At 38.7% G+C, this 12,975-nt stretch overlaps 1 protein-coding gene across 4 annotated transcripts in view; it reads left to right on the top strand.

Moving 5' to 3' along the window:
- Window positions 1-10,386, top strand: part of MYO1B (myosin IB) — a 137,143-nt gene extending 126,757 nt beyond the window's left edge. For all 4 annotated transcript variants that reach the window (XM_026696887.2, XM_087919784.1, XM_026696886.2 and 1 more), the window contains 5 exons: window positions 591-697; window positions 3,396-3,528; window positions 3,991-4,143; window positions 4,290-4,417; window positions 8,805-10,386. In XM_026696887.2, the coding sequence (XP_026552672.1) occupies window positions 591-697; window positions 3,396-3,528; window positions 3,991-4,143; window positions 4,290-4,417; window positions 8,805-8,928 (645 nt within the window). In that variant the 3' untranslated portion in view covers window positions 8,929-10,386. The remainder of the gene's footprint in view (window positions 1-590; window positions 698-3,395; window positions 3,529-3,990; window positions 4,144-4,289; window positions 4,418-8,804) is intronic.
- Window positions 10,387-12,975: the final 2,589 nt, after the last annotated feature.

The following is a 12,975-nucleotide window of genomic DNA, read 5'->3' as shown; positions in this document are numbered from 1 at the left end:
CCTTGGGAACATCCTCGTCACTGCTGCCAACCCACACAATCTCTGAAGGCAGCAGTCCACTCCCTGATGGTCCTGGCCCCTCATCAGAGTCATCGCTCTCCTCAGCCATCTGCACCTGCTGCCGGCTTTTCACAACATCAAGAAAGTTATTAAAGTCATTAGTTTTAAAACAGCAAATTCATAAAAATAATGTTTTAGTGAATTTTGTGATAAACATATAGGTAGCCTTCATTTAGCAACTACCGTTGGGGCAGGCAACTCAGTTGTTAAGCAAAGTAGTCATTAAGAGAAACAATGACTGGGCTTATGATCTTATCTCAACTTTTCCTTACTTTAAAGACCTGTGAAAGTTGTAAATGCAAGGATTGGTTGTAAAATGACTTTTTCATCACTGTCATAATTGTGAGTGCCTGCTAAACGGGGCAGTCGCTAAACAAGGATTACAGAAGAGAAACAGTAAATGTAAATTGAGAACGGATGTTTATGTTGAATGCTATGTTTATAGGTAGCATCTGAGGTACATGTATCTTAAGCATAGGAAAAAAGCAAGCCAATTTCCATGTTGTGATTCATGTGCAATTTATTTGCAGTGTAAAAAGTACAGGGACCAGTTTACAGATCAGAAGAAGCTCATTTATGAAGAAAAACTGGAAGCTAGTGAACTTTTCAAGGACAGAAAAGCTTTATATCCAGCCAGGTAATGAACCATTCTGATAACTTTGCTGAGGTTGCAACAAAGTACACCTACATTGGGAAGAAATTCTCCAGAAAATCCTATCCATCTTCTTCTTCTTCTTCTTTTTTTTTTTTTTGGCAAGACTGCCACTTTCAAGCAATTACCAGTTTAAAGATCATCCTCATCCTTCCTTGAGAATATACAGTAAATTAATTAATTAGTACTCTAATAACCTAATTCTTCCATGTTTTGATAGCTGGAACATTGCTATTTGACGTGGTTAGGTGCCCACAAAAGCCTGCGAACTAGATTAATAAGTGTGGGTGCTTTGTAGGTTAAAAATGCTATAAAAATCAATCTAATGTTCTTGCTTGGTTAAACTCAGTGGGTAAGATAGCAAGTTTCAGTTTGGAGAGTAAAGATGCTGATAGACTGCCTTATCATTTTAACATTTTAAAAATGTTAAGCTGCCCACTCAGGTAGGAGCAGAATCCTACCACAAAACAGTGCCTCCAATCCCCTGATCTTTCATGAGGTCCATAAAAATACCATGGTTGATGATATTGGATTCACTGAAAGGTCTACCACAAAGACCTAAGATGGGTACAGACTTCCCATTTGTGTTCTAAGGATCTTCTCCAGGATGACCAATGCTGTTTTCATCCATATCTAGGCCTGAAAGGGAAGAGAAAAACAATTTCTTTGTAGTATCCATCTTCTCAACCATATTCCCCAGAAAGGGAAAATTGGAGACTGGGTAGAAATTTTTCAGTGCAGTGAGATTGAAGGATACCCTCTTCGAGAGATGTTGCAGAACCACTTTTTTCAAGGCAGGTAGCCTCTCACTCTCCTTTAGAGGGGCATTAATCATCTCTTAGTAATACATATCCCACCTAGCTGCCCAAAGGTAGCACATAGAGCATGAGTCTGATCTACAGGTAGCAGAGCATGTATCCATGTCATCAACTCCTATAAGAACCTCAGGTTAACATTGCAAGGCAGCAATCTGCCTCACCCCCAACCCTGCCTATTTGGATTCCAGTTATACACAAATAACGATTAGCTGTATCCACAAAGAAACATGCCACAATGGGTGAGCCGTCTTCTTTATTCATTGCATTTCAATTAGGGAATAAAGATGTTAAAGTCTCTCTCTTTTTATTGGATCTGTAGCCTGACAAATCTTCCTAGGACTATTGTCTGTAGCTTCCACCCACCATCCACCAGTTGCCTTTCAGGAACTCTAGATGAGCCATTTCAACTATTGGACCATCACAGTTCCAACCTCAGCCCTGAGCAATGCACATACCACCCACTGTCCAATCTTTATCCATTTCTTTCACTAGTTTTCATAAGGATGCAACAAACAGTGCAGCATTATGGTGAAGAAAACCAAATATTAAACCTCTTTTTATATATATATGAAATGCAAGACTTGTCCATATATTGCCTGCCCTCCCCATTCCTACCAGGTCTTTCCCAATCTTAAACTTGTTTTTGTACAGTGCCTGGCAGTTTTTATCTTATCAGTTTCTTAAAACAGGCAAAAACACGTCTCCAGTTTTTTGGATCAATCCAAGATAACATTCTTTGATTCAAACAGTGGATTTTGTTTAAGTAATTGGTGCATTGTTGACATTCTTTTACCTCATTTGGAAACAAAATTATCTAATTGATAAAGATAACGAGAAAGAGTTTTGCAATTTATAAGAAATGATTGTTATGTGAAATATGATATCTTGCACGTTAAGGTTAATTTAGTGCTTGAGATGGTAAATGAACCAGTATCTGTTAGTATTCTAGGATAGGCACTTTCTATAGGTTCTTCCAGAGTTTTGGACTATAACTCCCATTATTGCTTGACGTTAGCCATACTGGCTGAGGCTGATGGGAATTAAGCTAAAGTACCTGGACCTCAAGAGCTTATATTTTCAATCAAGGTTGAGGAAAGGTTGCCATAGAAGAACTACATGCTAAGAAAATGAGTACCATTACTTATTTACCTTTACTAAAAAAAATACCATTTAATTTCTTTATCTAACAACATAGCATTGCAGTTTATTGCAGTTCAGGTTCAAAATTTAAAACCAGAGTCTGTTGAACTTGGAATTTATTCCAATAGAATATATGTATCTCAGGATTGAGCTGTGGAGTCCTTGGTTGGTCCTAAGCTTGGTTGTTTGTTTGCAGGTGTTTCATTATCCAACTATGCAACATTGGTGCTGGTGAGTGTGGAGTTTTCTCTCTGTTTATATACAGTAGCTTGTCCTGCCAGTGTTGATGGAAATGTGGTTATCTCCTTGTTAGTTCCTTTATTGTTTCTCTTGAGGTACAGTAGTTCCCAGGAGGGGGGAACCACACCCCCATCAACAATGATAGGTCAAGCTACTGCATATAAACAGGGAGCACATTTCCAACGTTGATAATGTTATCTAGTTGGGTAATGAAGTATCAGCAAGCAAACAACCAAGCTCAGGAAGCACCAAGGACTCCATACTTGGAATTGATTGAATTTACCCTGCTTCTCTAGTTAACTGTAGCCATATTTCTTTGTGACCTGCCATCTAACCCTGTTTAGGTTTTTGAAAACATTCAAAAATAACTTGCCAACCATCCAGCCATGCAATTGTGATCTGCAGGCCAAAGATTTGTTAAGAAGATCTACAGTATTGCATGTGTATTTGAGTTTTGATTATATTTATGTTTCTTTTACTTAAAGCGTTGGACAGCCTTTCCAGGGGGCTTATCTTGAAATCAGTAAGAACCCCAAGTACAAGAAACTGAAAGATGCTGCTGAAGAAAAAATTATTATTGCTGAAGTAGTAAACAAAGTCAACAGAGCAAATGGAAAGGTAAAATCATTTCTACATAGGGAAAGATTGGTACATGTAAAATACTTTATCCAAACTTAGACATCCAATAGAGGTTTGTTCTTCATAGTTACCTTGTATTCTTTGAGTTTTGATTGCCAGAATGAAGGAATAGCAATAATTATTTAATAGTTTATATTTTTAATGTTATATGCAATTCTCTTTCTTCTTAGTATGGTGATTTCATGAGTGCTATAGTTAACATGTAAACAGCAATCACACCTAATAGTTCATCTTGTTCCTGGATAGCTATTTCCTTAAAATAATCTATAGCCCAGCTAATTTATTCCTATTTGACAGTAAACATAAGAGTCCAGCTTTATTTGCTGAACTATATCCTCTTCCTCTTTAGTTATCTTTAAAATATTTGCACAGAGGCATTATTACATTGGTAGTTAATATTTTTGAATTTGCATGAAAGTAATCACGCTCATTCTTTTTCAGTGCACAGCTAGGATTTTCTTGCTTACAAAAAATAATGTCCTACTTGCTGATCAGAAATCAGGCCAAATCAAGACAGAGGTTCCTTTGGGGGATGTCACTAAAGTGTCCATGAGCTCTCAAAGTGATGGTTTCTTTGCTGTGCATCTCAAAGAGGTAGGAATAAAATAACATCAGTGACAATAATAATAAAGAACTGGCAATTTTAATCTTACAGAGTCAGAGGACAGGGTACCTTTTATGCATCCAAGAGACTTGATCAATAGATTTTTTTTAATACCTTGATTAATTGCCTTTTCTAGGGATCTGAAGCAGCCGGAAAGGGTGATTTCCTGTTCAGCAGTGATCATCTGATTGAAATGGCCACAAAGCTCTACCGCACAATGCTTAGCCAAACCAAGCAGAAGCTCAGCATTGACATATCTGATGAGTATGTTTGGATTTGTCTCATTTAAATAGCTTCTATTTTAAAAAAAAGTCAATTATGTAACAAGAGCATTCCATCTAAACATAAATTCACATCTTTAATGTGAAAGCATAGTGCTGTTAAAAAGTCAGGGAAAACACAGCTAAAGAAGTAGGAGTATTATAGATATCATATAAGGAAAGCCTCTTCTATACGTCCATTTCTCCTGTTTAGTCTCCTTAGCATTGAAAACCATGATGGGCAATCTTGTGCTTTCCAAATACTTTGGATTTTGTCATCATCAGCATCTCCGGGTCAGCATGGGAGTTTAGCGAGGAGTTAAAGGTTGTCTATCTCTGTAGAAAATTCAATAGTCAATTGTGTTACCCTTTACTGAAAGCTATTGTTTTAACAAAGGAACTTTTTTATCCTTTTATTCCCTTTTCTGGCAATACTAAGTATGCAATAGTGGCAAATATCTGTAGCTCGGGTGTAGGACTGAGGGTGAAGTTTCGTTCCCCAAACTTGTGGGTTGGTTTTGTTACCAGGCGAACATATTTAGGGGAATCCCCTAAACTCTGCTGAAGAAGTTACCTAGCCAGGTAATGAAATGTTCAGAAACCAACCTACAAGCATGGAGAATAAACCTCCACCTTCAGTACTAAGTATATTGTGGCCTACTCTACATGGTGCTCTTGTGGTTTAGTTGTGTAATTTGCATTAACAGTTTGTACTATAAGAATATGCATGCTGTTTGTGCATTTATGTTTCCTAACACAGCCTTTAGAGACCCTTAACTCCAATTTCATCTTACCAACATTCAAAAGAGGTCCTTTTGTATTAGTGCAAGCAAAGCCCCTCTCCTTGAAGTGTTAAGTTGTTGCATCCATTCGTGATGCTTTGAAAGCTGTGCTTGGTTATCTGTGCCTGCTGTGTGAGTTTCCCAAAGCAGAAAGCTGCTTAAATGTTTTATTAAGAAATGCTTTAGTCACACCAGCATGCTTTGCCCAGTACTTCATTACCTGTAAAAAAAATACAGGTAGTCCCTGACTTACAACAGTTCATTTAGTGACCTTTCAAAGTTATAGTGGCACTGAAAAATGTGACTTACGACCTTTGCAGCATCCCCATGGTCATGTGATCAAATGCTTGGCAACTGGTTCATACTTACGACCGTTGCTCTGTCACGGGGTCATGGGATTCACTTTTGCAACCTTCTGACAAGAAAAGTCAATGGGGAAGCCAAATTCACTTAACAACTGGGTTACTAATTAACCAATTGGGGTGTTCACTTAACTGTGGCAGAAAAGGTCATAAATAGGGCAAAACACACTTAACAAATGTTTCATTTAACAACATAAATTTGGGGCTCAATTGTGGTCGTAAGTCAAGGATTACTTGTAGTTGATTCTATTGTATGAATAATTTGTCTTCAATAAGGGAAGATAAAGTCAAACCTTCCAAGTAATCATGACAAAACCTAATTCATTGTGTCACTTTTCCCTTAATTTATTGTTATAATTACTTTCTTGGGGAAATTGCTGTAGCATACTGAGATCTACAAAAGTCTGGTTAGCTTGCTTTGGCATGAGCTGAAATACTCAATGGGTATTCAGAGGGGCAGCTAGTTTTAAGGGAGAAATTAATTGATTAAACTTCCCAATGACTTATGTATTCAAAGACCTGAAATATTATACTTCAAATAATGGACAAAAAATGAAATACAGCAGAATTTTATCCATGCTTCACTTTTTAGCATGATACAGATAAAAAACAACAAAACAAAAATAGTTAACATGTTCCCTGACCTAGAATTTAGTTTTTAGCTGTGGTATAGTAGAAAAGGCTATACATAAATACAATTCACCCACAAAGAAAAAAACATAGATAACTGTAGGAGTCAATCTTTTAAGTTAAATGATAGCTCCACTTTTATGTATTCCCTTCAGATCATGCATTTAAGTCTAATCTTATGAACCATCAGGCTACATCTTTGCAGAGGGAAGTAAAAGAAACTGAGGAACAGTAATTTCCATTTGTCTCTGATATGTAAACATTATCTCGTATTATTTTCTATAGAGGAGAATATGTAAGCCAGTAGATTTTGGGGAGATAATGCATTTGGAAGAGATAATATTTAAAATCTCAAAGTAGTTGTTTAAAATTGCATTTCAAAGTTAGGAAAAATACTGTTCTGCTGCATGTAGAAAAAACCCAGATTTGTTGATGTTTTTGACCAATGGTAGAATTTCCTATACACCAGGCTTTTGATCCAATCACAAAAGTGAAAACAGAATATGGAATCTGTCTTTTTTCTTGCTTTAATTTTAACTTAAATCCTGTGAAACAACTCAATAGGTTCATCATCCAAGTGCATGTCCATTCTTTCTTCTTACCATAGATAGGTGGGACATGAGAAAGAATACTATAATATCAGTCATGTGTGGCGCCACAACATAATTCACCTTTATCGCAACATTACAAAATGTTGCCTTTTTAGCCCTTGCAGTAAGAAGCCAAAAATAAATGGTTAGGACTTTCCTCCAAAGCAGCAAAATGATTGGCAGAACAAAGTATTTTCCCACATAAGCATAATTAACCAGTGAAATTCCTAATTGCAAAATGTGGAGATTAGACAAGTCCAAGGAGCATAATCGTATGATTAACTTACGAATACAGATGTTTCTGTATTATTGCCAGAGCTAAAGCAGCATGTTCTGGATATCATTTGCTCAGATGCTAGCCTTCCCAGGAGACATTTAGTTAGTCATTGTGGGAAATCAGAAGCTAGATTATGTGTGGCCAGCCATCTTATGGCGGGTCACTTGAGGTGAAGGGAAACCAATGATCTAATGGTGATGGGAGGCAGCACTCCAGAGCAGGATACACTGGGCGCTGGTGGGGGGTGGTGGGGGGGACTAATGAGGCTTTCTCCTGGCAACCCCGTTCAAAATCTCTGCTCCTCTTCTGCTAGTGGGAATATGGGCAATGCAACAGTCTTGAACAGAGTCGGTGGGGTGGAGGACTTCTTTGACGTGACGGAGCTAAAGTGGAAACATGTGCGCTCTGAGCGTGCTATGATTTTTGCTACAGCCCTATCTTGTTTTGTTAAAAACAAACATTCTGAATGGAATGAGGATGGAGGGAGCTTATGTAGGAAATTTTTGTAAAAACAAATATTCATTAGAAGGAACCTCTGGTTACATGAGGATATGAATTTCTTTTTAAGGAAAGTTTACAGTTAGTGAAAAACTATTTTTTAAAGACATCAGCTTAGAAGAGACATAAGACATATACTCTTACATAGTACCACAGGAGAAAATGTCTCTTCTTATTTCTGTTTTGTTCTTAAGGATTTATGTTTTCCACGTTAGGCATAGAATTTGTGGATTACATAATCCACAGCTTCTTAGATAGGTGTATTAGAACATTTACATGTTTCCTGACTCCCTTTCTCCACTACTTTTGGAAATGTTGGCTTTCATTCTTATAATACTAGTCCTGATCTTCTGTCTGCCTCACTTTGCCCAATGGCATTGGTTCTGCTGCAGGCAAATTTGGGGTTATGGAAAATAATTGGAAACAAAGTGTGCAAAAAGAAAACTACAGATAATTCTCCGCCAGATACTGTCCCAAGTTATGATTACACTGAATTAATAGTGGTTACAGCTGGTCCTTCGAGTTCCAGCCATCCCAACACCCCTGTGGTCGCAGTTGCTGAGCAACCCATTCATTCTTACACCGGATTGTAATCACATAATCGCCATTTGCAACCCCTGTCTGCTGGCTTCATTAGAAAGTCAATGAGGAACCAGCAGGGAAGATCGCAAATCACTGGGCTAAGTCTCCCCCTGCCCATTCCTCTACTTCCAACCTCTTTGTGCTCTCACCAGCCACTTGTGCACAGTCCCTGACCCACGTGGCGCCTCTCATATACCTTCCCTAACCTTCTCTGACTCATGCTGTGTCTTTCATGTACACTCTCCCTTCTACACCTGTAGTCATACCTCTTGCACCTCTTTGCTCCCTTCCCAGCAGCAATCACTTACCTGCCTGAAAGCCAGGGACTTGCAACTTCCTACTGACCTCCCAGAAGACTTAGTTGTAAGAAGTCAACAGGAACTTGCCTTGTCTAATATTCATGGAATTCAATTAATGGCAGCCTGCAGGAATTTCTGTTACTTATCAATTCGGGTTTGCTTTATGACTGAATCACTTAGTGGTGAAAATCCCAGTCCCAATTTTTGTTGTAAAGTCAAAAGCTACCTGTCTGGCACAAGGTGCTATTAGTTCCTATTTTATTACTAATATAAGAGAATTTGTGAGCCAACAACACCATTTTTCTTTGCTGTTACATCTAAATGTGGTGGGTACCTTCCTTAACTACTCTCTGTGTTTTTGCTTTCTCCAGGTTCCTGGTTCAGTTCAGGCAGGACAAAGTGTGTGTAAAATTTGTACGAAGCATCCAGAAAAATGGCAGCATCCCCACTTGCAAGCGAAAAAATAACAGACTTCTTGAAGTTGCAGTACCATAATAATCCACATCCATACCTTACATGGACTCAGTTCCTACAATGGTGCAATTTTATCCATGGGAGGGAATTTTGTGGAATGGCAGTGGCAAAGAGCTTTTTGGAAAGCTGTTGCTAAAAGATGCAACTAATCTTTTCAAGGCACACGTTTTTAATTTTCATATGATAACTTTTGGTTGATATATACACTTTTTGGTTTCCGACAGTATAATATGAACAGGCAATTTTTTTTCTAATTCCTTTGTTGTTTTTTAAATTTCTTAATGCTGCATGTTACAAACCCTCAGGCTTTTATGGCCATTCTTGATCTTAAATTAGAACCCTGCCCTACCAGCTGTTTAGGTTGTCAGAATAGCTGGATGGTGATCCCTCGTTTTTCTTCTTCTTGGGATTTCTTCCATGGTAAAATTCAGTCCAAAGCATTCATCAAAAAGAAACATAGGAGCAACTGGCAGATTTTGAGACTGAAAGCTATATTGTTAATTGCAAACAGCATTAAGCCATATGTAAAATGATCTTTAAAGGAACATAGGCCAGGAAACTCTAATTCTGCAAAGCAGAACATGTGTGTGATCATATATGCAATACGTCTTTTTTTTTTTGCAGTAGAAAAAAGTCAGTGGTACTGCATTTTCTAATTGAGAACTTTTAATGACTTTACAAGAGGAAGGAGTAACAATAACCATGTAGCTCAAGACAGGGTTTTTGTTTTGTGTGCTTCCTCTTATTCCCACTTTTAATATAACTTTTAACTATAATTCTAAAACATGCCATTGTCTGCATGGGAAAACAGAGGGTAAGTAATTTAAACTTGTTGAATGAAGGGTGCGAATACATGTTGTACCATGTGCAATAAAACATTCATACAACTTGTGAAAATTATTTATAATAGTATCTGTAGGTAATAAAAATGGTTGGGACATGCTGAGTACGCATTGTTATAAAGGGCTGACATTAGCTTCACAGTACGCTAAGTTTGTTCTCTGGATCTACACTACAGTTATCACTTTGAAGAAAATAATCCTTGTGGGGGAAAAATATACATTTAATGTTAAATGATAAGCAATTGTAATATTGTGCTATTTGGTACTCTTGTCATATTTTTATATCTCAACTGGTTTTATATAAGTTGGTGTGCCTGATGCGTAAAGTGTGCACAGAAGCCCTTTACAATAAAGAACTGCATTCTAAATTTTCCAAGGACCGATTGCATCTTAAAAGAATTGTATGAGCCAGGAGAATTAGCCAAAAGCATTGGTTTTTGGAATGTTGTTTTCAAGTGTTTCAGTAGACATTAGCTAAAGGAAATGGCTGAATGTGTTTTGTATTGTTCATGTAAGAATGATTTTAGATCTGTTGTATTCTCAGTCTGGTTAAGAATTTGCCTTCAAGGAGAGATTACTACCAAGAAGTGTGATGCTAAACAGCCCAAGTTTAAATAAAAAGAAGCTTTGAAGCAAATATTATTTGTGGTTTTCACTTAGGATATTTATCAAATATCAGATATATAGGTATCAGTACAGGGGTAAGTTTCTCCTTATGTGAAAATGACTTTTACTGATGGGATGAGATTGGACAAGACTGTGAGGAGGATCTTAGTTTAGGGGACTGTAGGCTAAAACATATAAAGAATGGTTGCTGGCCTTATGTCTAGGCCAGGGGTGTCAAATTCGTGACATCACGTGACATATTGGGACTTTTTTCCCCTTTGCTAAACCGGGAGTGGGCGTGGCCAGCATGTGATGCATCCGCCCCGTGGACTGGGAGTTTGACAGCCCTGGTCTAGGTTAATGAAAAGGGGACTAGGAGAGATATGATAGCAGTGTTCCAATATCTCAGGAGTTGCCGGAAAGAAGAGGGAGTCAATCTAGTCTCAAAATCACCTCAAGGCAGGACAAGAAACAATGGATGGAAACTAATCAAGGAGAGAACCAACCTAGAACTAAGAAGAAATTTCTTGACAAGAACAATCAATGGAACGACATGCTTCCAAAAGTTGTGAATCCTCCAAACTTGGAAGTTTTTAAGAAGAAATTGGACAACCATATGCCTGAAATGGTATAGATTTCCTGCCTGAGCAGCGGGTTGGACTAGAAGACCTCCAACATCTCTTCTAACTCTTATTCTGTTACTCTGTTTAGGTGTTACTAAATGCCACCTGGCCTCTCTAGAGTGAACTATGGCCAAAATGATAGGTGTTACAGCTCTCCATCTGAAAAATAAAAACCTATATTCTGAATTAGAGTTAGAACTGAACTTATACATTTACAGACGCAATGTACACAAATTTACTCAAAAGCACATGGAAATGATTTTTGAAGCAAAAATGATTTGTTTCGTTGCTATTGTGATAATTATCCAGACTTTCTCTGGGATCTGTTTGCTCACCAATACAGTACTATTCCAATTTTATCTCTCTGAAGAGAGAGAGAGGGAGAGAGAGAGAGAAAGAGATTTGTATAATATAAAGGAAGCATTTATCTTTCCAATGCTGCAATATCAGTCATTTAGCTGTATTAAGAGCACATCCCCTGGTTGTCAAATTCCATGCACCAGGTAGATAGTTCAAAAAATATCTGAAAATTTTAGCTTTTGTTGCACAATCATACAATTATGCGATAAAGGGCAGTTTGTAAGTTTCAGCTTGGGGCGAGGGGAGGATAGTGCCTGCATCTCTTGAAATATGTTGCCTGTTCCCCATGTGTCCCATCTACTTATTGGTGGCTTTGAAAAAGATAAAAGAAGATATTTATAGGCCAGCGGAGAGAGATATAGAGAGGTAAGATAATCCACCCCCAACCCTCTAGATCAATGCTTGCTGTGATGAGAAAGTAAAATAAATGTTCTTCGCGGGGGGAGCTTTTTTCCTTTAACTACAGCATTGGCAGTTAATCAGATGAAAAGCCAAAGGGGGAAAAAAGAACAATTAGCTTAATGTGCCTGAAGCTGTAGCAGTTGACACAGTATGTAACGATGCCTAATGGGATAGCAAGTACAGTTGCGGCAAGCAGCACATTGGCTGGGGTGTGCTGGCAGCTGGTGCAGAGAAGGTGTAGTATACCAAGACCCATGATGCCAGGTAGCAGTACCAGCTCCTAGCTAGGTTGGATGGATTCCCAGGAGCAGTGCAGGGTGAGATGGTGGTCAGAAGTCCCAGACTTGCCATAGGTCCTCCAGAGCTTGTTAATCCCAGTAAGGCTTATAGAAGAGCTACAGTGTCCTCCTCCTCAGGACAAGAGGAGAAGGCAACAAAGGGCTGGGCTCCAGGGATGGGATTCACATTTTTTAACAACCGGTTCTGTGGGTGTGGCTTAGTTGGTGGGCATGGCTTGGTGGTCATGTGACTGGCTGAGTGTGGCCAACTCAAATCACTCACATCGAGGCACGCATCTCCTCGCCTGGCCTCTCATGACTTTGGGGATGCTGCAACAGTCATAAGTGTGAAAAATGGTCATAAGTCATTTTTTTCAGTGCCATTGTAACTTTGAATGGTCACTCCACACAAGCAAATTACCAGCAAAAGAGAGAAAGAAAACTCCAGAGAAGTGCCTGAGACAGGAAGTCTAGTTCTGCCAAGAAGGTAATAAGGGTTGATGGAGAGGCAGTTTCTGTAAGCAACACCAGAATGTTTCCTTCCTGCCTTCCTTACAGGATTAGGCCAGTAATTTCTTTTAACAACCGGTTCTCCGAACTGCTGAGAATGTTAACAACTGGTTCTAGCAAATAGGTGCGAACCGGTATAATCCCACCCCTGCTGGGCTCCATAGAAGGAAGGTTGGGAAAGGAAACCATCTTGTAAGCATATTGTTAATGAATTGCCAGATTCATGGGATTTATCACCCTATGGCAGGGGTGTCAAACTCATGTCATCATGGTGGCATGTGATGAATCGGGACTTTCTCCCCCTTTACTAAACCAGGCAGGGATGGGGCCAGCACATGACACATCCAGCCCATGGGCCGTGAACTTTGACACCCCTGCCCTATGGCTGCACTTTTTCCTCAGTCAGCCTTGTAATGGCCAGGACAAAAAATAATACCAAGTGAATTA

Source organism: Pseudonaja textilis, chromosome 1, assembly GCF_049901715.1.
Source record: "Pseudonaja textilis isolate UNSWEBS1 chromosome 1, rPseTex1.2, whole genome shotgun sequence".
NCBI classification, from domain to species: Eukaryota; Metazoa; Chordata; class Lepidosauria; order Squamata; family Elapidae; genus Pseudonaja; species Pseudonaja textilis.
The sequence above is the reverse complement of the archived record's forward strand: the minus strand, read 5'-3'. Positions and strand labels throughout refer to the sequence as shown.